The sequence below is a fragment of the Podarcis pityusensis genome (assembly GCF_964106645.2).
Source record: "Podarcis pityusensis genome assembly, chromosome: 1".
NCBI classification, from domain to species: domain Eukaryota; kingdom Metazoa; phylum Chordata; class Lepidosauria; order Squamata; family Lacertidae; genus Podarcis; species Podarcis pityusensis.
Window position 1 is genome coordinate 122148324 of NC_138028.1, and position 26189 is coordinate 122174512.

General features: G+C 43.6%; 1 protein-coding gene and 1 long non-coding RNA gene across 7 annotated transcripts in view; one reads left to right on the forward strand and one right to left on the reverse strand.

The window, feature by feature from the left end:
• MFSD6 (major facilitator superfamily domain containing 6) overlaps positions 1-26189 on the forward strand; it is a 42794-nt gene that overhangs the window by 5412 nt on the left and 11193 nt on the right. For all 4 annotated transcript variants that reach the window (XM_081023945.1, XM_081023946.1, XM_081023943.1 and 1 more), the window contains exons 2-3: positions 7325-8897; positions 17890-17987. In XM_081023945.1, coding sequence (XP_080880071.1) covers positions 7381-8897; positions 17890-17987 — 1615 coding nt within the window. In that variant the 5' untranslated portion in view covers positions 7325-7380. The remainder of the gene's footprint in view (positions 1-7324; positions 8898-17889; positions 17988-26189) is intronic.
• LOC308458576 lies at positions 1072-6489 on the reverse strand. Of its 3 annotated transcripts, none has more exons than XR_013977573.1 (3): positions 6121-6489; positions 3213-3319; positions 1072-1396 (listed from the first exon to the last, which is right to left on the reverse strand). It is a non-coding gene; the product is annotated as an uncharacterized lncRNA (long non-coding RNA). The 3 variants fall into 3 exon arrangements; XR_013977574.1 differs by lacking the exon at positions 6121-6489 and adding an exon at positions 5955-6095; XR_013977575.1 differs by lacking the exon at positions 6121-6489 and adding an exon at positions 5789-5895.

The window sequence follows — 26189 nt, forward strand, 5'->3', positions numbered from 1 at the left end:
GGAAATTAATTTTCTGGAAGGCTGAAAGCCGAACGGCCCATAAACCTGTCTTTTAAACTCTTTTTTATTTGTTAGGAATTAAGCCCCAGAGTGGAGGCCGGGTTCTTTAAGAATGATAATTTGTGCTGATGTGATCGTGCTGACTTTCAGCGAGGCTACACTACCATTGTAAACGGCGAGGGTATAATTATTTCCATTGAGCGAGGCTTCAGTCTGAAACACGTATATTAGGAAGAAAAACCCCACAGAGCTTGGAGGGACTTCCTTTTGAGTCAATGAGGTTGTGCTTCCAAGTCCCTTGAAGGATCGTCTAAAACTGACATGTGAATAATTAGGTTCTGCTGTTAAGTGTCAGTGGTGCTCAGTGCCAGGTTTATGTATAAGCTAAACAGGCTATAGCTTAGGGCCACACTCTCTTGGGGGCCCCAAAAAGTTTAAAGGGAAAAAACCAGTGATGTACATTTCCGAAATATAAGATAAAAATAAACAAACCTACATACAGCAACAATGTTTTGTGTTGTGTAGGCTCCTATGATGCAAGTAATGGTTTGCTCATTTCTATATATAGGGTGCCTACATTCTACTGGGACTGGTTGCATGTCAGCATGTGCAAATGGCTTTAGATAGATATTACAGTAATACCTCCGCGAAGGTCCGCCTCGTCTAGCGTCCATTCCGGCGAATGTCCGCGGCAAACCCGGAATGGGTTACTTCCGGGTTTGCCGCTTGTGCATGTGCAGAAACGCTAAATTGCACTTTGCACATGTGCAGAAGCACAAACAGCTCCGCGTGCATGTTCAAACGCGGCACTTTGCCCTGCGTCCTTTTTGGCTAGTGGCTGGGGCTCTGAAACGGATCCCGGTCGCAAAACAATTGCGTCCATAAATTACCATATAGCATACGGTATATTCAACACACACGAAAACAGCAACAATTTGTTGTCGACAAGGACAGCTGGACGTATAAAGGGCCCCTTTACCTTCAGTAGCTTAGGGCCGCATCAAACCTAAATCCGGCCCTGGTGGTGCTGGTCCCAATTTTTGCTCCTTCCATAGGGATATTTACACATACTGCAACACGTGCTCCCTTTTATTAAGTAGATGTCAGTGCCTGGTTGACATTTAGTAATGCACACTGGTTTCATTTGCTCGGCATAGTTCCTTCTTCACTGCTTACTCTTGCAGAAGAATCTGCGGGTGAGCTTATGGCCAGGTGTGCTGGCTAAACAGCACCATTTCTGGGTTTTTCCCCCGTAGCTGCTGTTCAGCAGGCTTCCTCGGTTTCTGTGCCTCAGCAGCTCTGAAAGGTGCAAGGGACAGTTTCGCATGTTGGTGGTGGGGGTAGGAAGCTCTCTGTTGGAGCTCATCTGCAGGCAACCAGTAAGCCCGAAATCCACCTGGGAATCGATAAGTTCAAAAGGCAAATATTTGTTGACTGCATTTTAAGTTGCTCGGTTCGATGTGACCTAAACTTCAGGGCGATCGGGGTAGATAAGAGATATTGCTACTTTAGTATCTTGAGCATGGGTAGGCAAACAGGCCTGGAGGCCGGATCCGGCCCAATTGCCTTCTAAATCTGGCCCTGGGAATCAGTGTGTTTTTACATGACTAGAATGTGTCCTTCTATTTAAAATGCATTTCTGGGTTATTTGTTGGGCCTGCCTGGTGTTTTTACATGAGTAGAATGTGTGCTTTTTAAAAAAATGCACCTCTGGGTTATTTGTGGGGCATAGGAATTCATTCATTCCCCTCCCCCCAAAAAAATATAATCTGGCCCCCCACAAGGTCTGAGGGACAGTGGACCGGTCCCCTGCTGAAAATTTTTTGCTGACCCCTGATCTTGAGGATGAAGATCAGTGATGGTGGGCATTCCCGCCTCCCATCCATTGCCTGTGGTGAAAATGACTACAAGGTTTGGTTTTACCTAGAATGTAAGAAAAAGCACCTTCTGGTGTAGTGCAATAAAATAAATAAACACAACTATATATAATCAGAAACTTCAGTATCACCGTATTTGCAGTTAATAAGATTGTTCCAGCGATTAAACTTGCCTCATCCTTACAAATCCTGAATTTTCATTAAAAAAAAGAAAAACCCACACAGTTATGCAAATGCATGTATGGCAAAGAAAAGTTTGCACAGCAAGTATTAAGACAACTTAGGCAACCTCACTTTGTATCTGACATTCACCTTAGGTTTAGGGAAGTTTTTTTATGTTTGATGCTTGATCGTGTTTTTAATATTCAGTTGGGAGCCATCCGGAGTGACTGGGGAAACCCAGCCAGATGGGTGGGGTATAAATAAATAATTTATTATTATTATTATTATTATTATTATTATTATTATTATTAAGCAACTAGTGACTTAGGTTTAGCAGCAAGAGCTCATTCACAAATGTATAATGGCTTTAAAATAAGGCAGGGGGTCTCCACTCAAGGCTTCTGATGGTTTTCCGATCATCCAATACCAGCAGTACAGTCATACCTCGGGTTGCGAACCCTGCGGGTTGCGCATTTTTGGGTTGCGGACCATGCCAAACCCGGAAGTACTGGAACAGGCTACTTCCGGGTTTCGGCGCATGCGCAGAAGCGCTAAATCACGCTTTGCACATGTGCAGAAGCACCGAATTACATGCATGCGCAGACGCAGCACTGCAGGTTGCAAACGTGCCTCCCACACGGATCACGTTCGCAATCCGAGGTATGACTGTATTTCCCTAAATTTTTCAGTTCCTTTACAGAAACTTCTGAGAAATCATTATTTCCTTCAGAGGTTTAAGGAGTTGTATTTCAGCGCATGTAGAAAACCACACTGTCATCGGTAACCGGGGTAGATGTTAAGAAATAGAAACCGTATGGTTTCCTGGAAGAGTTGAGCAAAACTCTCAGTAGTTTTAGCTTTCTAAGAGAATCTATAGAAGGAATTTTATTTGGTCAATTGACCAGTCAAATATTGGCCGTTGAGCAGTTAGTTAACTACTTAATATTTGATTGCAGTCAACTCTTCGCAAATATTCTACAAAGCCAAGAATACCATGGTATAGCTTTTTTCAGCTTCCTTTAAAATGGTTGCTGTATTTTGCATTATTTCTGTTCTTTTTTAATTTCATTTTTTAAAAACAACAACAACATGCAATTATAGGCCAGGCTTCTGTGCAACATGCAATTATAGGCCAGTGTGCAACCTGGCACAATGAAGTTTTTCTGTACTTACAACTCTGATCAGTCCAAACATGACATGGCTGTGCAAAAATGGATTTAAAGGGAATTGTAGTCTCTGGAGAGCACGAGGTTGGGAAACGATAGATTGACCTGGTGTTCCTGTATAAAATAAAAATGTTCGGTAATTGGTTAGCATTTATAGAAATCTTCCTAGCACTGTAGAAAGTAAAAAGAATTCATTATAATATTTATTTTTATTTAATCGAAACATATCATTCTGTAACACATAACATTAACTTATAACATATATGAAATAAGGAAACGAAGCAGAAAACAGACAATTGAATTAAAATGAAACATACCCAAATAATACAAATTGGGATTGTTGCATTAACAGTCCCTGGGGGGAAGGATAATTATTGCTATTGGAGGGTAGTAGTATGCCTTTTATTTAAAAATGAAATGTTTTATTTGTAATATCAGGATATTGTCCTCAGAGTTTTATGATATTCTCACTTGAAGCTGAAGAGTTATTAAGAATTCAAAATAGTGCCATATTTCCCTTGAGGCATTTAAACATTGTTGTCATGAAATAATGTTTTGCCTAGTTGTTGAAAATGAATATTATATATTTTTTTCTACTCTACTATATCTTAATATTTTAGTTAATTTGTCATCAGTAGCCATGGGCCAGATTTTACCGTCCTTATTTAGCTCTTCTAAATATGTCTTGTGATAAACATTCAGGCAGTGAACAAAAAATAATAGAATCAATACTTTATCCAATCCGCCTTCATTTTGCCCATCCCATAATAATACTAGTGAAGAGATAGCCATTGGTTCTTGTTTTGTTATTAAACTAATTTATACATCTCCAGAAAGCTTGCCAGTTGGATGACATTCCCACATTATGATGTTATAAAAGCTAATTTGATTGTTTCAATTTACTATTAAGGTGTTGGCAGAAATACCAAGGCCCTTGAAGACTTAAGCACTAATTCTTTTTTGTTGTTGCTGTTCTAATAAAGTTAATGCTTTTTTTTAAAAAAAAAAAAACCTGACTCAGTATTTGAGCCATATTTGACTGATCTGTTAGCCTAATCTTTATTGACCAATCTTGTGAAGAACTGAGGATCTATTACCTAAAACACATAGATCTAATCTAAAAGGAAGCGGTATAGGCTTCATGGTTTTGCCACGGATTTTGGATAGTACAGCAAAATCTATTCGGATTTTGGATTTGTACTTCATAATAATGCATCATTCGTCTCATCATGGTACCAATTCCTGCATCATAACTGCAACTGATTTTAACCTGCCCATGTTCATAAGGGGCTTTGGGATACTGTGGGTTCTGGCCCTGAAAACTTATTCAGAAATTTTGATTTTTATGGAGTTTGTGGGAGGCTGTAGCATTCCTTTCATGGGATTGTGGTTGTGAGGAGGGCAAAGTCAGGCTGTGAAGGAAATAAACCACCATCTGACTTTTAGAAGACATCTGAAGGCAGCCCTGTTTAGGGAAGGTTTTAATGTCAGATGTTTCGTCGTGTTCTTAAATATTCTGTTGGGAGCTGCCCAGGGTGGCTGGGGAAACCCAGCCAGATGGGCAGGGTATAAATAAATTATTATTATTATTATTATTATTATTATTATTATTACTTGAGTGTGATGTAACAGGAAGTTTGTCCCTATGGGCAGACTCCCCTATTTTTGCAATGGTTCCTCAGAAAATAAATGCGACAACAACAAAGGAGTGGCATTTGAACCCAGACCATCTCCCATTTTGATTTTTCTGATGTGCCCAAAAGTCTAAGAAGTACGGATCCAGTCATTTTGTATAGGAATGTGGAAAGGACTGAAAAAGCTCGCGAAAGCTGCATGCTTAATGACTTGGGCTCTTTTGCTCCCTTCTCCTGAGGTGAAAAGCCCTCCCAGGTTTCTAGGAACCAGGGTGGATTTGATTTAAATCAAATTGATTTAAATCACAATTTAAATCATTAGTCAGTAAGACTTGATTTAAATCTCTCTTTTTTTAAACAAAAAGACCATTCCTGCTGGTATTATCTTAATATTTACAACCAGATGAAGGTTTCATTTCTGGAATAACAACTTTTCAGAGTTATTTTTTACATTTGTATATCAAAAATTACTGATTTGGTTATCCTATTAGAAATACTTAGATAATTATTGTGAGGTTTAACAAGTTAGCTGTTTATATTTGGACAACTTTTCCTCTGTGCTTTATTGGAAGGAGAAAAATAATCATTTCCTTAATAACAATTTAAACAATTTAACTAAAACAAAAACATTACAGCATATGTATCCATGTTTGTTAACTGATGTGGTTTAAACCTTTTAAAAAACCCTAAAAAACTTAGAGTGAGCTTCAGCACACAGGAAAAACTTAAAACAAATCCTTATTTCCTGATGAATAGCCTTTGGACTATAATGTAACTTAAATAGAAAACTGTCTTTAGAAAGATTTTTTCCCCTCCAAAAGCATTTAATTTTAAAAATCTAATTTAAATTTAAAAAATTGATTTAAATAAAAAAAATCCATTTAAAAAAAAAATCCATTTTTTAAAAATCATTGATTTTTATCCACCCTTATAGGAACTGTTTCCTCACTTTTTAGCACGATTCATTTCTTCCCTTTATAGTATGAATTCTGTGGCCTGTTCTCATTCCCACCCACCCGCTCAGGTACTGAACACCTGTGGGTTTTGTAGAAGCAGAGCCAACACTGTTAACTGTCACTAAAAATAAATAAATCAGGCCCCAACCTGAGACTCACTGATATTATTAATAGGCCTTGCTTCTGTGGTATCTTCCAGAACAGCCTTCAATGTGGCACAGAGGGTTGTAGCCAGAAGAGGTAATGCCATCCCTCCAAAAGAATTAGAGCAAGTTTTCCTTGCAGTCGATCCATAATATTCTTCTTGACTGATAAATAATCATACCTGAAAGATCATATCATCCCTTCACTGTACTCTGCACAGTATGGCTTCCTGTGAATAACAACTTAACAGGAGGTCTATTCTACAAAATGTAGGAACAGGGCCTTTAGTGTGGTAGCACCTACCCTGTTGAGTATTATTATTATTATTATTATTATTAATTGAATTTATATAATAGACCGGTGCCATCTCTGTTGTCTTTTCGTCACCTACTGAAAACCTTTCTCTTTCAATAAGCCTTCTAGGTTGAGATGTTTCCCAGACTGCATCTGTATTGAAATTGTTTAAAAGAAATTTAAAAGAAATTTTTTAATGGTGATTTTAATGTTTTATCCCTTGTTGGTTGCTGCGCTGGGCTCCTTTGGAAGGAAGGTGGGCAAACAGAAACAGAAATTTAATAAGTACCGTATTTTTTGCTCTATAAGACTCACTTTTTCCCTCCTAAAAAGTAAGGGGAAATGTGTGTGCGTCTTATGGAGCGAATGCAGGCTGCGCAGCTATCCCAGAAGCCAGAACAGCAAGAGGGATCGCTGTGTGTTGTTCTGGCTTCTGAGATTCAGAATATATTTTTTCTTGTTTTCCTCCTCCAAAAACTAGGTGCGTCTTATAGTCTGGTGCGTCTTATAGAGCGAAAAATATGGCAATTAATGATACATAAATAACCTTGGCATTAATTTATCATAGAGACACTTCAGGTATCTATCTTTAATAATCCTTTGTCCTTTCCTTATTGGAATACTGTCATTCGTACAATAAGAACTAGAGATTTTTTGACAATTGCATGTAGACGTTTATTAGTTCTGTATTTACAAATGTTTCAAGGGTCTTATGTTACTGTAGGAAGGATCAAAGTTGTTAATAAAAAATTGAGTTATTCATTGCTGCCATATCTCTGTAAGTAAGGGCTAATACGTTTGTGTTCAGTCCTAAAGTCCTGTTTAAGATCCTGAACTGTAGCCATAAACAATAAAAGACATATTTTATTCCATAGGAAATGAGTATATCATAATGGGGAGCCTGTGGCCCCCTGGAAATTATTGGACTACATTTCCCAAAATCCATGACTTTTGGCCATTCTGGCTGGGGCTGATGGAGGTTGTAGTCCAGCAACGTCTGGCCGTTGCCATGTTGTCCATCCCTGGTCTGTATTTTAGCCTGTATTTAAGCATGGTGTTTTAACCGTGGTGATTCTTGTGTGTTTCCACAGGCTACTTGAATTAAAGTTTGGAGATCTGGGCACGTAGCTCATGCTGACAGTAAGCCATGGCAGCCGACGACAAAGTAGCCATTTTAACCGACGACGAAGAGGAGCAAAAGAGGAAGTATGTGCTCGCTGACCCTTTCAACGGGATTTCGAAGGAGCCAGACCCCCAAACCCAAAGCGATACACCTTCGACAGAGACCACCACCACCATTCCGGACGAGGAGCTGGATTGGCTCGAAAAGCACTGTGTCAAAGTGAACAACGATCTCCTGATCTCCAAAGTCTTTTATTTTTTCTTTTATGCTGCTTACGGTTCACTCTACCCGCTGCTTCCTGTGTATTATAAGCAGCTGGGCATGACGCCCAGCCAGAGCGGGCTGCTGGTGGGCATCAGGTACTTCATTGAGTTCTGCAGCGCTCCATTCTGGGGCGTGGTGGCGGACCGCTTCAAAAAAGGGAAAGTCGTCCTCCTCTTCTCCCTCCTATGTTGGGTGCTGTTCAATTTGGGAATTGGGTTCGTCAAGCCGGCTACCTTGAGGTGCGTACCAAAGTTCCCGCTGCCAGTCTCTCCCACCAATGCCAGCCACCTCTCAACGGCAACCACGCAAAACGTCTCCCTTCCTTCGGCGATTCCTACCGGCCGGGCTGCGTCGCCAGAGGGCCGGAGGAAAAGAGACGTTTCTCCTTATAGCTTGGTGGCGGTGAGCTCAACTCCTCCTGAAACCACATTCCCTCTGACCACGCGGAACGTGTTGAGGGCCGAAGAGAGCGTGGTTCCTCCCAGTACTCCGAAAGGCATCGTTACTGCCGGGTCGTTGGGGAATTTGACCCGTCCGACGATGCCTCCCGCTGCCACCACCGGGGCTGCCACTCTCGTCTACGACCACCAGGAAGTGGAGGCCATCTTCCTGCTCATCCTGATGGTTGTTATCATAGGGGAGTTTTTCAGCGCGTCGTCGGTCACGATTGTGGACACGGTGACCCTGCAGTACCTTGGCAAGCACCGAGATCGCTACGGGCTCCAGCGCATGTGGGGCTCTCTGGGCTGGGGCCTGGCCATGCTCTCAGTAGGGATCGGCATCGACGCCACCCGCATCGATGTGCTCATCGAAGGGCAAGGCTGCAAAGCCCCGGAGTACAAGAACTACAGGATTGTTTTCATCGTCTTTGGCGTGCTGATGACGCTCTCCTTGATCGTGGCCACCCAGTTCCGGTTCCACTACAACCACTACAAGCAAGAGGAGAACCAAAGCAAAGAAGGGGACGTCTCCCAGGCGGACAGGAACTCCTCCCACGACTCCTCCAACGAGACCCCAAGTGACACGAGCCAGTCGCCCTCCTTTAGTTTCTGGGACTTGATAAAGCTGCTCTGCAGTATCCAATATGGCTCCGTGCTCTTTGTAGCTTGGTTCATGGGCTTTGGGTACGGATTTGTCTTCACCTTCCTTTACTGGCACTTGGAGGACCTGAACGGCACCACCACTCTCTTCGGGGTCTGCTCCGTCCTGAGTCACGTGTCCGAACTGACCGCTTATTTCTTCAGCCACAAGTTGATCGAGCTAATTGGACACATCAGGTAAGCAAACGGTACGGTGGTGGTTGACTAGCCGTAGTCAGTGTTGCGCCAAGCATAGATATACATGTTAGTTTCTGTTCTTATCACTGAGCAGCTGCAGGGAGTCACAGGACTCTGTTTACATTCCAGAGACCTTCAAGTCTCACGGGAAGGGAGACGGGATGTGACATTAGTGGTTTCCTGTTTTCTTTGTTCCTTTGTTCTGTTGCTCTCTGCTCTCACAGGGAGAGGATGTATATTTCTTTGCTCTCTGCGTAGCTAGAAAATAAAGCATGGCAATGTAGCTCATACTATCTCATCCTTCCGTGCTGCTTTGAAGCTCTGCTGGGACAACGTGCCTGAGGCCTTATCAAAGGATGAGGTCGTCAATTAATCGTCGGGAGGCGATTCCAAAGATGAGCCTTATCAGCTTGGTCAAACGGAGTTCCGACAATACAGTCGTACCTTGGAAGTCGAATGGAATCCGTTTGACTTCCAAAACGTTTGGAAACCAAAGTGCGGCTTCCGATTGGCTGCAGGAAGCTGGACATTTGGGTTCCAAAGAATGTTCGCAAACCGGAACCCTCGCTTCTGGGTTTGTGGGGTTCGGGAGCCAAAATGTTCGACTCGCAAGGCATTTGGGATCCAAGGTACGAATGTAATAGTGCGAGGAAACCTAGGCCCTCCATATGTTGCTGGATTAGAGCTCCCGTCAGTCCTGATTCCTGGCCATGCTGCCTGGAGCTACTGGGAGTTGAATCATTTGGAGAGCCAAAGATTTTCCGCCACATCTGAAGGTGCAAAAGAATTGTGATGGCAAAACGGTGCAGTCCTAAGCATATCTACAAAGAACCAAGTTATATTAAAGTGAGTGGGACTTACTCCCGAGTAAGTGGGTTTAAGATTGCAGCCCAGGGGAGTGAAGCTGCATATACATTTAAAGCACCTCTGTCCCTCCCTCCTCTAGGAAGAATAATGGGAACTATAGTTTAAGTGTGTTGGGAATTGCAGCTCTTTTGGGGGAAACTACAGTTCCAAAAATTATTGGTGGGTGTGCACGCGCTTTAAAATGTACCGTGTGTACATAGCTTAAGGTGTGAATCGGGATAGTCCCTCGTTCAAATTTCACATGTGGCAAAACCGCACTAGGTGGTCTTAAGCAAGCCACTCTTTCTAAGCCTCATTCTTCTGATGTGCAATTTGAAGCATAATAATTACTTGGCTTAAAGAGCTCTTGTAAGGGTTATACTTGAAAATACATTCTTTGAATGGTTAAAAGAACTATGTAAATGTTCAGTAATATTATATCTGATCTATTAGATACGTCAGTATTTGAGGAGCTATTTTCTGGATTTTCCCAGTATTTGCTAGATTGATTGATTGATTGATTGATTGATTGATTGATTTTTTAAAAAAACATTTTAACCTGTTGATGGTTTCATTTCTCCCACATAACATGGTACCAGCCACTGTTAGGATTACAGATTAATAAATTGCTCTGCATAACAACTGTCAGCCTGAAGCCAGTTCAAGAAACTGCACGAGAAAGGCTTGTTTTTTGGTGACAGCCGTTATTTGGCATAAAACCAGACACTGGAGATGTTTTGAACAGGGTAGGGTAAATGATTAGGACTTTCAAATGCATTAACATGTAGTAACCACACAAGAAATACATGCATGCAAACCGGCTGTTAAGGAAGGCCGTGAGTGGACCAGCTGGAACTGCCTGAGTCATATTTGGTGTGATTTCAGTGGGCCCCACCCTGAGTGTAATTCACTTGGATATAGCCACCTGTACCTTAACAGTGCAAGCCTGTATGTGAGTACTCAGAAGTGAGCCCTTTTGCAATCTCCCCATTGAGTTTAACAAAGCCTATTTAAAGGAAAGTGGGTATAGGATTATAGCCTCAGGCTTAGATTTTACTGGCGCAAACGCGTTGTTCTCCATAGCATGGATAATAACCGTCGGTGGGGTCAAATAGAGTTCCCAGTGCCTAACCTTGAAAGATGATCTTTCAAAAGCTGCCACAGGGGAAATATTTGGCAGCTGGGACTTTGCCCCGGACAGCACTGTAATGCAGGGTGACATCACATAGACTCCATATCTCTCTGCCATGCTGCCATAAATGAAATAAGAGTACCTTTCAAGGGAAAGTCCTGGCAAAACTAATGACCGAACTGTCATTTTTTTGCAAGTTTTGCTTGAAAAAACACAAGTATGCCTTTAAAGCAAAGCCACCGTTAAGAAAACCCAGTTTGGGGAGGTTGCTTTAAAAGAACTTTGGTTTCTGATGTAGTAGAAATGTTTGGTCCACAAAATTCATCTGCTCCTTTTCAAATTTCCAACATAACACTCCTTTCCCCCCACATCCCAGGAAAGATATTTATGACCTTTCATCTTTGAATTATTTTATGCATGCCATTTTGTTCTGCCAAATAAATGAGGAAGGTTTTCTGCCTTAGGTAACAAAATATTCTGGGGCACAGAGGTAGGTCACTTGCTGCTTATTTATCTTATTTTTTTGGTAGCAACATAATATACAATAATCTTCCAGTCTGGGTAACTCTAGCAGTGAGAAAGTGCATGATTGTCGAATCGGAGGTACCATACTATGAGAAGTTTGCCCCGCTGCAAGAATTAAATTTTTTCTTCATTTAAATACAGTTTCACTTTAGAGTTGTTATAGAGATACGTGTACTGTGTATTATTTATTTATATTTTTCATTTATTGAGTTTATATAGCGCCCTGTACCCAAAGGTCTCAGGGCGGTTCACAGAAAAGATCACAACATATATAATCAGAATAAAAACAACAACCCAATAACACCCCGGCCCCCCGAAAAGAGCCACATTTTAAAAGGGTATAGGATGTCAAAAATAGAGCCACCAAAGGCCTGGTTAAAAAGGGACGCTTTTTCCTGGTGCCTGGAGGTGTATAATGAAGGCGCCAGGAGAACTTCCTTGGGGAGAGCATTCCATAGACAGGGAGCCGATTCAAAGTGCTGGTTTTAACCTATAAAGCCTTAAACAGCTCAGGACTGCACGACCTCAAGGACCGGGGAGAGCCTGCAGAGAAGGCCTGTTCTCATGTTGCCATGCTCTGAATCTCTGAAGGAGGCGGCACACGAAGGAGGGTCTGGGTAGGTTCATATGGGAAGAGGCGGTCCTTGAGGTTGTGCAGTCCTGAGCTGTTTAAGGCTTTATAGGTTAAAACCAGCACTTTGAATCGGGCCCGGAAACTAATTGGTGGCCAGTGTAGTCAGACCAAGATCAATCTAATATGCTCAAACCGTCTTGCTCCTGTGAGCAACCTTTTCAAAGTTTGCTGTTCATAGCAATCGTCATTAGGAGGCTATGCTGTTGGCAGCTAACCAAGCAAATAGCAAGATTGCACCAATCCACGCCATAGTTGAAATGGATTTCTGTAGCTCAGCGGTAGAGTTATGTGCTTGCATAGAAAAAAATCCCAGGTTCAATCCCCCCAAATAGGGCTGCGAATATCCCCTTTTCTGAAACCCTTCAGAGTCGCTGTCACTAGATGTACCAATGGCCTTGACTTGATGAAAAACATCTTATGTTAGAATCATAGAATCATAGAGTTGGAAGAGACCACAAGGGCCGAGTCCAACCCCCTGCCAAGCAGGAAACACCATCAGAGCACTCCTGACATATGGTTGTCAAGCCTCTGCTTAAAGACCTCCAAAGAAGGAGACTCCACCACACTCCTTGGCAGCAAATTCCACTGTCGAACAGCTCTCACTGTCAGGAAGTTCTTCCTAATGTTTAGGTGGAATCTTCTTTCTTGTAGTTTGGATCCATTGCTCCGTGTCCGCTTCTCTGGAGCAGCAGAAAACAACCTTTCTCCCTCCTCTATGTGACATCCTTTTATATATTTGAACATGGCTATCATATCACCCCTTAACCTCCTCTTCTCCAGGCTAAACATGCTCAGCTCCCTTAGCCGTTCCTCATAAGGCATCGTTTCCAGGCCTTTGACCATTTTGGTTGCCCTCCTCTGGACACGTTCATGTTCATGGCGAGCTGCATTCTTTTTTCACTTAAGACTATCACATATATCTGCATTGGGCTTCCTGTTTCTGCTTTACCCGCTAATGATCTGAAAAGGGAAATGAATGAGGTAACTGATCTTGGTTATGGTTTGATGGCACACATGTCTAGGCCTTGCTAGTGCCTGGATAGCAGACCACCTGGGAACCATAGAATCTTAGAATTGTAGAGCTGGAAGGGATTTTGACCCTTGACCCAACCCCCTGCAAAGCAGAAATATTTTGCCCAACATTGGCTTTGAACCCATGAGATTAATGCCCTGAGCCAATTATTATTATTATTATTAATAATAATATTTTATTATTTATACCCTGCCCATCTGGGCTGCTCCCAGCAGAATTTTAATAATAGTGATAAAAAAGTGATAAAACATCTAGCATGAAAAACTTCCCTAAAAAGGGATGGCTTCAGATGGCTTCTAAAAGTCAGATAGTTGTTTATTTCCTTGACATCTGATGGGAGGGCGTTCCACAATGCGGGCGCCACTACCGAGAAGTCCCTCTGCCTGGTTGTCTGTAACCTCACTTCTTTCACTGAGGGAACCGCCAGAAGACCCTCGGAGCTGGACCTCAGTGTCCAGGCTGAACGCTGGGGGTGGAGATGCTCCTTCAGGTATACTGGGCCAAGGCTGTTTAGGCTTTAGAGGTCAGCACCAACACTTTAAATTGTGCTCGGAGCCAATGTAGGTCTTTCAGGACCGGTGTTATATGGTCTTGGCGGCCACACAGTCGCCAGTCTAGCTGCCGCATTCTGGATTAGTTGTAGTTTTCGGGTCACCTTCAAAGGTAGCCCCACGTAGAGCGCATGGGCAGAAAGCTGCTAAGGTTTCAAAGCATATTGAAGTTGCAAAAAAAAGGATAGCGACTGCCCTCTTCTCATTCAGTTCCACATGTTCCACCATGGAAGGTGGGAAACGTATGCTAGAAAACAAATACATATTGGAATGTTCTCATGATAACAATATTTCAAAATCTTTAGCTCTAATGCAGGTCTGGAGACATTTCAGAAAATGGCTCAGCATTGGGACAATGGTTATTGGAGTGCGAAGCTAAGCGCAACATGTGGAAAAACAAAACCACATTTATTTATTGCTGTCACGAAAAAATCATTTTTTTGGAAATGGGATAGATGCAGCATGTCATTATGCCCTCTTAGAAATCATGTCACACTTGGTGTTTGCATACACTTTAGCTATCCTAATACAAAAGAAATGTAGAAGAACCAGAAAAGGTGGAACGGAAAAGTAACAGAAATACGAGTTGTGCAGGTATAATAATGCCCTTGACACACAAAGACCGCTCAATATATTTTGCCTGAAATCAAAAAAATAAAATAAAGATGCACACTTGTGTAAGACTTGACAGTATTGGTGGGAGTAGTGTTATTTATGACATAGGAGAGGACCACTCGCCAAGAAGGTAGCCATGTGATACGGCTAATGAATGGGGTCTGCAGGAAACAATGTGAATCTATAGTTCAGCAGATTCTCAAAGAGGCAAGGGGCAACAATGAATAGCCACTTCTTTGGGAATACAGTGGTACCTCGGGTTAAGTACTTAATTCGTTCCGGAGGTTCGTACTTAACCTGAAACTGTTCTTAACCTGAAGCACCACTTTAGCTTAATGGGGCCTCCTGCTGCCGCCACGCTGCCGGAGCACGATTTCTGTTCTCATCCTGAAGCAAAGTTCTTAACATGAAGCACTATTTCTGGGTTAGCGGAGTCTATAACCTGAAGCCTATGTAACCTGAAGCGTATGTAACCCGAGGTACCACTGTACAGAGGGAATACAGAGGGCTTTTTTTTCCAGCTGGAACTCAGTTCTGGCACCTCTCAGGTGGGCACCATTGCCATTACAGTGGTACCTCAGGTTACATACGCTTCAGGTTACACACTCCGCTAACCCAGAAATAGTCCTTCAGGTTAAGAACTTTGCTTCAGGATAAGAACAGAAATTGTGCTCCGGCGGTGCGGCGGCAGCAGGAGGCCCCATTAGCTAAAGTGATGCTTCAGGTTAAGAACAGTTTCATGTTAAGAACGGACCTCTGGAACGAATTAAGTACTTAACCTTGGTTCTTGAACTTAATCCGTTCCGGGAGTCCGTTTGACTCCCGAAACCGTTCGAAAACCAAGGCGCGGCTTCCAGTTGGCTGCAGGAGCTTCCTGCACTTAAGCAGAAGCCACGTCGGACGTTCGGCTTCCGAAAACCATTTGCAAACCGGAACACTTGCTTCTGGGTTTGCGGCGTTCAGGAGCCGATTTGTTCGACAACTAAGCCATTCGGGAACCAAGGTACCGCTGTATAAGAGAACAAGGGAGGCGTGAGTTCCGGCACTCCTTTTTCTAGAAAAATAGCACTGCATAGAGTAATATTTGACCGATTGCTTTTTTCTCTTTTGTGTGTATAAATTATTTCTTCGGATGGACTTCCTTTGGAATTCTGCAGATAGAAAAGAGCTGAGTAAACAAGGGCATTATGGGATGCACATAAATCAGAAATGACCGGGGGGGGGGGAGTGAATAATTCATCCTCCGTTTCTCACAATAGTTGAACTGCATATCACCAGAGAAAATTTTGTTCTTTTAAAAAAGAATTGAAAGCTCTCCTGCACACAGTGGGTCAATGTATACAAAAAGGAGGCAGTCTTGGCAAGCATACATCTAAAAGTGACTTGACACATCATTATTATTATTATTATTATTATTATTATTATTATTTATATACCACCCTATACCCGAAGGTCTCAGCGCAGTTATTCATAGGCATTATGATTATCAGTGGCTGCTGTCTGAGTATTCTAGAATATTCCAGTATTAACTTCAGAAGTCTTTTTTTTTTTTAATGAAGAGACATTTGCTACAAATGAAATGTTTGAAAATAATTAATTTCAGTTGATGAAACTGATTATGTATTGTATCCACCTTGTTTAGCCAGGAATTTTACTAAGTGTTTTATTGTCTTCTCCGGAGAGCTTTGTTAGCAATGACTACAAGCAAATAAAGAGTCCATTCTTGGGTAACTAGTTGGATATGCTTCCTAGTCTGTTGTTTATACTAGACACTTGAGATGCTATAAACTTAGAGACTACCAGAGCTGGATCAATCTCAGTTTGAGAAATGTGTAAATAGCATGTGAATGCCATAAACTGTGTCTCTAAAAGACTGGAAACAGTTTTAAAATATTTCATTCTGCCACCTCCCAAATACATTTTATGAAACGTTTTTAAACAAAACATTTTTTAAAAACCCTGCATAACTGGTTATGCTTAATTGTACTTTTTCACTGGCTGATTTGTGTCCTCATACAGTCATACCTTGGGTTACGAACACTGTGGGCTGTGAGTTTTCGGGTTGCGGACCGCGCTAAACCCAGAAGTACCAAAACGGGTTATTTCCGGGTTTTGGCGCATGTGCAGAAGCGCCGAATTGCATCACGCTCATGTGCAGACACGGTGCTTCAGGCTGCGAACGCTGCGGGTTGCGAACTTGCCTCCCACACGGATCACGTTCGCGACCCGAGGTATGACTGTATAATACAATTCCTCCATGCCAACCAGCTGTCAGCGCGTAATGGCTAAAAGTTGTGGGTTTTTTAAATTTTTTATTAAAGATTTTCACATTTGCAGCTGTTTTTCTTCTGTCTCAGGTGATCCAGGTATTCGCAAATCCCCTTTCAGTGAAAATACTTGCCTTCTAACTTCTTATTTATTATATATTTTACACTCACAGCCCACCTTTCCTCAGAGGAGGTCAAGGTGGTAGTGTACATGCCTCTCCCCAATTCTCATTTTATCTTCACAACAACCTACCTGTGAGGTAGGTTAGGCTGGCAGACAGTGACTGGCCAAGGATCACGAAGTGAGCTTCATGGCGGAGTGAGAATTTGAACCCTGGTCTCCCAGGTCCCAGTCTTTCCCCTTGAACATTATACCACACTGGGCTCTTGATACTTTTTGAAAGTTATATTCTTCATGTTAGTTTGCGGGAAGAACCTTTCAGGGTGCAAGGAGCTCTTTAGAAACAAAAGGTGGCAAGTCTAGGAAAGGTACCTTCCCCTCCTGAAACAATTCCTGACCATTTCATTCATGCTTCATCTTACTTTATTTCAGTCCTTTGCAGACTGTACACTCCCCCGCCCCCCCAGTATAGAACTACACATCTCCGCTTGCATAATGGTTAAGTTGATCCCTCTGCAGAGACCTGGTTTCCCTTCCTCCAGTTCGGTACATGAAACACAGCAGCCTCTTTTTTATAAGAGTCTTCGAGGTGGGGGCAGGAGACGGTACTAACGTTGAAGCTTGCCTGCCCCCTATTTAAAAAAAAAATCACTTGAGAGAGCCGTCATTCCTAACTTGAAAATGGCCGGGTCCATATTAATGCAAGGAAGCACAATGAACCAATATCTCAGAAAAGGAGCTATCTGGGAAGAACTGTTATAGAGCAGTAGCTGGGTCTAAACCACTGAACCTAGGGCTTGCCGATCGGAAGGTCGGCGGTTTGAATCTCTGCGACGGGGTGAGCTCCTGATGCTCTGTCCAAGCTCCTGCCAACCTAGCAGTTCGAAAGCACGCCAGTGCAAGTAGATAAATAGGTACCGCTGCGGCGGGAAGGTAAACGGCGTTTCCGTGTGCTGCTCTGGTTTCACCAGAAGCGGCTTAGTCATGCTGGCCACATGACCTGGAAAAACTGTCTGTGGAGAAACGTTGGCTCCCTCGGTCAATAAAGCAAGATGAGCGCCGCAACCCCAGAGTCGTTCGTGACTGGACTTGACTGTCAGGGGTCCTTTACCTTTTTTACATTCATTTATTTAAACTTCTACCATGTATAAAACTGCCAGAAAATTGCTCTAAGCCAGCCTAGTAACTGTTTGTTTATTTGTTACTATGTGCAAGAGATGGCAAACATTAAACTAGCCCGTGTCGTTTCCTTTCTTTCCTACCTTTAGAGTCCTGTATATCGGCCTTGCTTGTAACACAGCCCGTTATATTTACATCTCCTACCTGGAAAATGCTTGGACGGTTTTGCCTATGGAAGTTCTTCAAGGTAAGGAGGAGGTGTACTTCTGATCCTGGGTTGCATCATTACCAGGTACATAAATTCTTCATCTGGGCCATGATGAACTAAAAGTCTGTCTGTGTTCTTGTACCTATCAGTAAATAACCCAAGGGATCTTTTTTTTTAAAGCTCTGTGCAAGTTTAATATCTGGAGGTGGTTTCTTCAGTTGACCTCAAATTCTGTGGCTTTTCACCTAAGCAAACAGTGAAATGGCAGAACACACCTTGATCCCCAAACAAAGGGGACAGGAGCTCAAACGGAAGCTTGTGCCTTCTGCAAATAAGCCTTAGCCTATGCCTGTCTAGAAGGCATTCATATCCCTGAAATTTGCTGATTTTCTCACATTGTGCAACAGAAAGGAGGCCATTATTTTTTAGCATTGGATCTTAAAACAAAAACACCCAGGTAAATGTTTAGGAATAACCGGTTCTCTTCAGTGTTCCCCAGTTATCAGTGATGTTTTATGAATCATGATGAAGGTCAATGAAGTCTGGAAAGAAATGACTGGAGTGGAAAATAATTGGACAGATTGTATGCAAAGGGAAGCAAAAAGACTTGTGCTTTCAAGATATTTTGCCAGCGCTTCCTCATCCCCTTCAGATGTTGTCAAAATCCGAACTCCCACCAGCCCCAGAGAGCATGGTCAGTGATGATGTGGAGTCCTAGCCGAAAAACATCTAGAGGACAACCAGGTTAGGGAAGACTTGTCTAATGGTGCTTTTCACACGCAAGTTGCTGTTTGACGTTTTATAAACATAACCTTGTTAGATTTGCACTCACGTGCTGCGAATCCCAAAACACATTGCGATTCCCAAAAATTGCACTCACACGTTCAATCCCAAAACTCAGTGCTCAGAATAGTCAGTGCTCATTCGTACAAATTCCTTTAATCTGTCTGTTCGTTTGAATTGCAACCGTGTCATCATGAACACTGAAACCAACCTAGACAACAAATACAGTGGTACCTTGGTTCTCAAGCGCCTTGGTACTCAAACAGCTTGGAACCCAAACACTGCAAACCTGGAAGTGTTCTGGTTTGCAACCTTTTTTTGGAAGCCAAATGTGCCTCGTTTTGAGTGTTACACTTCCGATTTGAGTGCCACACTTCAGTTTTGAGTGTCAAGCTGAGGTCTGTCTGGTTTTGCTATTTATTTTGCGTTTTTGTTTTTGCGGCTCTTTTTTGTTTGTTTTTGTGACTGTGTGGAACCCAGTTCAACTACTGACTGATTGATTGATTGATTGTGTGACTGTAGTACATTGTTTATTGCTTTCATTTTATTGATCAATGGTCTCGTTAGATAGCAAAAATCATGTTAAATTGCTGTTTTAGGGGTTGTTTTTAAACGTCTGGAACGGATTAATCCGTTTTGCATTACTTTGTATGGGAAAGCGTGCCTTGGTTTTGGAACGCTTTGGTTTTGGATCGGACTTCCGGAACGGATTAAGTTTCAGAACCGAGGTACCACTGTAGTTATGGCAGCGAGGGTCAGAACGGAAGAGTGTTTGACTCAAGAAGAAAAATATGGGGTAGGTTGCAGGAACTTGGCCTTTTTGGCTACAGGAACCCTTTATTTGACTCCTGCTGCTGCCCCCCCCCCCGCCCTGCCACTTTTGGTTCTGAGTTTCTAGACGGTACTGTACTTTCCATGTCTCCTCTCCAACCATGAGATCTTGGCTTGCGCTTAGACCAGTGATGGCCAAACTTGGCCCTCCAGCTGTTTTGGGACTACAATTCCCATTATCCCTGACCACTGGCCCTGTTAGCTAGGGATGATGGGAGTTGTAGTCTCAAAACAGCTGGAGGGCCAAGTTTGGCCATCACTGACTTAGACAAACAAAACGCTGAGATGTCTCTCTTTGCGCAAGCGCTGCCAATTTCACGCGCATTGAATATGCCCGGCTGCGCATGTTAACGACCCTGCAAACTGGATGACAGCTTTTAATTGGCTCAGGAAGAATTCAGCGCATGGGAGTTGCTGGAGGTGGGTGGGTGGAACCTACACTTGCCTCCACACCCAGATGAAATCGAATCAGCTGCGGAGAAAGTTATTTTGATGACTGTTTTCATCTTGTGTAGGCAGAAAACACTCAGGGAAGAGACGGAAGGCAGAAGCCAGGGGAAAGGAAGTAGGCATGGGGATTGCTAGTACAGTTTATGAGATTTTCCAGCCCTTCAATCTGCAATCTGAATGGTGGTGCAGTCATGGGCTGCAACTGAATCCCAGCCAGGTGGACACCCAATTGAGGTGCGGTTCCCAGGTCTGAGAACTGAATTGTGTACCTATACCGGACAGACTTGCGCTCCCTCTCAAGGAGCAGGTGCAATTTTTTTTGGAAGGGGTGTTCTCCTAGATCAGCGTTTCCCAAACTTGGATCTCCAGCTGTTTTCGGACTACAGTTCCCATCATCCCTGACCACTGGTCCTGCTGACTAGGGGTGATGGGAGTTGTAGTCCCAAAAAAAAAAAAAAAAAAAAAAAACCAACACAGCTGGAGACCCAAGTTTGGGGGAAACTGCCCAAATCAATGTCACTGTTTTCTTTATTTCAATATTTATTATCTACTGTGCATTCGGAGAATGCTGGAGTGTACAAAACCAGAATAGAAGTGGATCTCAGTGGCTCAGGGTCCCCATTTTCCAACTTTCGTCTGTGTGGCAGCTAACCTTGCCATGGTGGTGCATGCATTGGTCACCTCCCTAGTAACGAGCTACATGTAGGACTACCTCTGCGCCTGATTTGGATGCTGCAGCTATTGTAAAACGAAGCTGCCAGTGCCTAACTTTATGCACACGGCTGACAGATCTGGACTGGTGTGCCAAGCCAAGTTCGAGGTACGGCTGCCGACATTTAAAGACCTAAACAATTTGGGACCAAGAAACCTGCTGGGCACGTCACCCTTGTACAGAGCAAGCTGATCATTAGGATCATCTGAGGAGACCCACTGAAGCAGGTGCCAGGCATTGTCTTCCGCTCCTTCTCTCCCGTCTCCTGGCATCTTTTTGACATGGTACTTGGTGTTAGATGGCCCAGTTGGCGGTGGGAGGAGGGAGGGGAAGAGGACCTTCTTGCAGGGGCAGGTGCTTCGGGTTGTCTTATTCCCCCACTCCTTTTCCCCTGGAATCCCAGCTTATTTTCCTCCCTCTTCCCCTGGAATCCCAGCTTATTTTCCTCCCTCTTCCCCCGGAATCCCAGCTTATTTTCCTCCCTCTTCCCCTGGAAATCCCAGTTTATTTTCCTCCCTCTTCCCCTGGAATCCCAGTTTATTTTCCTCCCTCTTCCCCTGGAATCTCAGCTTATTTTCCTCCCTTTTTGCCTGGAATCCCAGCTTATTTTCCTCCCTTTTTGCCTGGAATCCCAGCTTATTTTCCTCCCTCTTCCCCTGGAATCCCAGCTTATTTTCCTCCCTCTTCCCCTGGAATTTCAGCTTATTTTCCTCCCTCTCCCCCTGGAATCCCAGCTTATTTTCCTCCCTTTTTGCCTGGAATCCCAGCTTATTTTCCTCCCTCTCCCCCTGGAATCCCAGTTTATTTTCCTCCCTCTTCCCCTGGAATCCCACTCCCAGGGCAGTTGGTGTACATTGAATGCCTTACTTCTGTTTGGGAGGAGTAGCAGGTTTGTTGATTGAGAGCACTAAATCAGCTTTAATTGTACAACCTGAATTTGCCAGGATATGATAGAACCTCACCTGAAAATGGCCCTTAATATGTGCCCTGATTTTTCAATGCAGGCGTCTGTCGCCCCCCCCCCCAACATGGGGGTTATGTTCCAGGGGCCCACACACATAAGTATATTTTCCCTTGTAACGTGTCCTTCCTTCTTAAATCCCTTGTGGCAGAAGCCGCCTTTGTCTGACACGCACGCTGAGAGCCTTCAGCTAAGGAGGTTGGCCTTGTAAATAGAAATAATTATTTTCTCCTGAACTTGATACGAACATTTCCCTTGGATACGAGGCTACTTCTTTTCAAGTGGGAGCGATAAAAGTATCCAGGAGATTGCATATGGCTCCAGATCCGTTTTTACAACTCTTAAGCAGTTCTCCTTTGAGTTGCTGCCCTTTATTTATGCCCACAGAGCGTGCTGTTTGGGCTCCTTATGAAATCAGTGGGAGTTTTCCTCGTCCATGGAATGAGATCAGTTGCCGTCTGAGAGTCAGCCGCTTCCCTTCATTGCTGCCTTCCTTTCATTTCTAGGTACATTCTGTTCAGGCAGAAGCGATCAGATAATGAAATGTAATTTAATACGCACAAGATCCAAATGATGCCATCTCTATGATTTCCAGATGCCCTTGAGAAGCAGCTATGAGGACTGGAGCATTTTATGCAAGGCCTTTTTAAATGATCTCAGGGAAGGGAGGAGTCTTGCCTCTCAGTGGCATTGAGGTCCAGTCCCTGCTATCGGCGCTTTTCAAGGATTTGGGGGGAAACATTTGCTGGGAACCCACAATAAATGTTGCCGGTCAAAGCAGACCGCAATAGGCTAGGCTGGGGGGAACGGACGTAGTTTTCTGTGTATTAGACAAGGGTTTTTTTTACTCCAAAATAATGTTTAAAAACGGGGCTAGTCTTATACATGGGCAGTGCATTGGGGGACCGGGTGATTGGTTGCAGCTGTGAGCTGCAGCTTGTAAGCGGCGATTTGGTGAGTGATTGGTTGCTGCGTCAAGGGCTGCGTTGGATTGGCTGCTCCTGCATTAATTGGGCAGGTGATTGGTTGCTGCGTTGGATTGGCTGCTCCTGCATTAATTGGGCAGGTGATTGGTTGCTGCGTTGGATTGGCTGCTCCTGCGTTAATTGGGCGGGTGATTGGTTGCTGCGTCAAGGGCTGCTTTGGATTGGCTGCTCCTGCGTTAATTGGGCAGGTGATTGGTTGCTGCGTCAAGGGCTGCCTTGGATTGGCTGCCACTGCGGCAATTGGGTGTTTGGTTTCCAGCTTGTGTTTGCGAATGGGCAGACACTTGTCAGCTTCTGCAATGCAAGCAATTCTGAGCTCCTGTCTTTAGGGTTAGTGATTTTCTGCATCTCTCCCCCCCCCCCAAAAAAAGCTCAAGAACCTTGGGCAACCCTCCCCCCCCAAAAAAAGCCCAACAACTCTGCACAATCTTTCCCAAAAACAACCCTCCCCAAACAACTCTGGCAATATAGCCATCTCCCCCATTTTATTAAATTTCAGTCCCCCAAAATAGGGAGCATCTTATACATGGGGTCGTCTTATAGACGGAAAAGTACAGTAGCTTCCTGTCTAGCCTTTGGCTTGCTGCTCCTATGCTCTAGCTTACTCTTCGCGCCTCTGCAAATTACTTGGTATGTTTCTGAACATGCCTAGTTGCCATCCTCTCTACTTTGCATAGTCCTTTTGCACTGTTCAGTTACGCTCACCACCCATGCTGTTTCCACAGAGACTTCACAGTGCTATCCTGCCGTATTCCCTCCAATTGGCATTGACGTTTTTGAAGGCTGCAGTTCACACAAGTGCCATTTGTTGGGGCCTGTTTGCAGGCTGTGTTTGGAATTCTTGTGTATCTGGCTGGGTGTGTATTTGTGGGGTGGGCTTGTGCCTTTGGGGCTAGTACTTGGCACGAGTCTTGGGCTTTCCGTTCACATCCCCCTTGTCCCACGTCTACCAAACTGAAATCTCTGCAAGGAGACCGCCTCCGTACCTTGCAACAGACACGGCTTCTCAATGCACCAGTTACCAAGGATGTACTAAGCCCCTTTGCCCCTGAGCACAGACTTTTGAGTCCATGTTAATATATGGGCTGTAGCTAGCAATGTTTATATGAGATGTTGTCAGACTGTGGCTCCCAATATTCCTGACCGTTGGCCATACTGACTGAGTCTTGCAGGAAATGAGGTCCTGCAGCATCTCAAGCACCACCAGCTCCCCATTCCTGGTTTATATGATCAAAACTATGTGGGCTCATTGGGTACACATGGCTTCTAGCCAAACTAGCTTCCCTGTGTCTCAGCTCATGAAATCTCTTATCCTTATCATCCAACTTGAGGGAAAATTGGCTAATGAGGCTTCTGATCTAATTCTGTAGCAGTAATATAATAATTATAATTATAATTTATTATTTCTACCCTGCCCACCTGGCTGGGTTTCCCCAGCAACTCTGGCTGGCTCCCAACCAAATATTAAAAACACGATAAAACATCAAACATTAAAAACTTTCTTAAACAGGGCTGCCTTCAGATGTCTTTTAAAAGTATGATAGTTGTTTATTTCCTTGACATCTGATGGGAGGGCATTCCACAGGGCGGGCACCACTACCAAGGAGGCCCTCTGCCTGATTCCCTGTAACTTCACTTCTCACGGTGAGGGAACTGCCAGAAGGCCCTCGGAGCTGGACCTCAGTGTCCGGGTAGAACAATGGGGGGTGGAGACGCTCCTTCAGGTATACTGGGCCGAGGCCGTTTAGGGCTTTAAAAGTCAGCACCAACACTTTGACTTGTGCTCGGAAATGTACTGGGAGCCAATGCAGGTCTCTCAGGATCTGTGACACAGAAGTATTTTAATTTTGTTATTAAATTTGTCTCTCGCTTGATCTTGCCCGGGGCAATCCAGAGCAACATAACAACCATACAAATGGACAGTAACCCACCCACCCCATTAAAACCGAGAGGAAAGAGAAATACATTAAATGCATCCCACTTGCTTCTAAAAGGCCACAGATAGTTAACGGCCAAAGTAGATATTTACCTGGGACTTTTGCCAGCGCCAAGGGTGGAGAAGGCGGTGTCACCTGACAGTTAAGTAAAGACAGCTTGTAAAGACATGATTAGTCGAAACAGGTTTGCGCCCAGCGAATGGCGTTCCTTATATATATCTGGCTCAAGGCAGTAGCAGCAAAGCGTCCCTGTGCTTTGTCATCGTGACATTTTGACATGTTTGACATTTTGTTAAGTGAAGGTTGGAATGCTGTAGAGAAACAACAGGCGCTCTCGATAAACTAAAGTTGCGTGAAAGCAGCCTATGCCACGTTAAGCCTGATGTATAAACTTAAAAGCACAGGTGATGCAAAACAAGGCAGTAAACTTTAATGGGAGAGCTGTAACTGCAGATTTGTGCTATCTCTCTCTCTCTCTCTGTGTGTACAGTTTTAACTAGTAGAGTTGAGATCAAAGGCATGTCACCTTGCAGGCAGCAGAAGAAATGCCTTGGCAGCCTTTGACCTGACTCTCGGAATCAATGAATTAGAAACCCGGATAACTCTAGTTTGCATCTAATGCATTTCAGAATGTAAAAATAGCTGGGTCCCCCTTCTAGCAACAAGAATCGCAGGCAGCTGAAGCTCAGCAGTGCTGATTTGAAATTAGTGTACACACCAATTACATGTGAATCTTTTACAATATTGATGAGATTGGAACCGAATTGTGGGTTGTTGTTGTTGTTTTAGCCTTTCTGATCCTGCAGTTTCGAAAATAGGAAATAGTTCCTTTTCCAAAATTGGTTTTAAAAAAGAAGAAAACAATTAAAGAGAGCTTTTGCTTGCAACAAGGAGCAAGCAGCCCCTCCCAAAAACACGCCGTTTGGAAATTTATATTGTTTGTTTGTTTGCTGGATTTAATAACAAATGATTCAAACAATTAAAATAGTGTAGAACAGCTGGTAGAAAATGTGTTTTTGGATGGCAGCATTCAGGACTACGATTCTTACCATGGCCACTTCTATACTTTGGCCACACCCACTTTGCCATGTGACCCTCCTGAGGGGGCACCATGGTCATTGTGGCCCTCGGTACAAAACAAAGGTTAACCACCCCTGTTTGGGGAGACTGGGTCAACCCCATCCATAACAGTTTGAAGGCCGCCTAACTAGGCAGATGAACCTCCCATTAACCATACCTTTGTTTTGTCTGGCTCGAGTCTTGGTTTATCGGGCCTCATCCAGTCCTTCTGTTCCCAAGCACTGTTTCAAAACAGCCCCTGCCTCTCCTGATTTGATAAAAGAGAGATACAGAGCTGGTGCCCCCTGCATCTTAATGATGCCTCACCTCACACCCCCAGACTCATGACAGTTTCATGTGGATGTTGAGTAGAATTGGTGATAAAATGGATTTCTATGGGGAAGTCCATAGCATAAGTGCTGTAGGGTCATCCGCCAGCACCATCTTCTGCATTTAGCCATCTAAGTAGAAAAGGGAGCATTAAAAACCAAGGTCTCCCACCTCTAAACCAGACAGCCCATC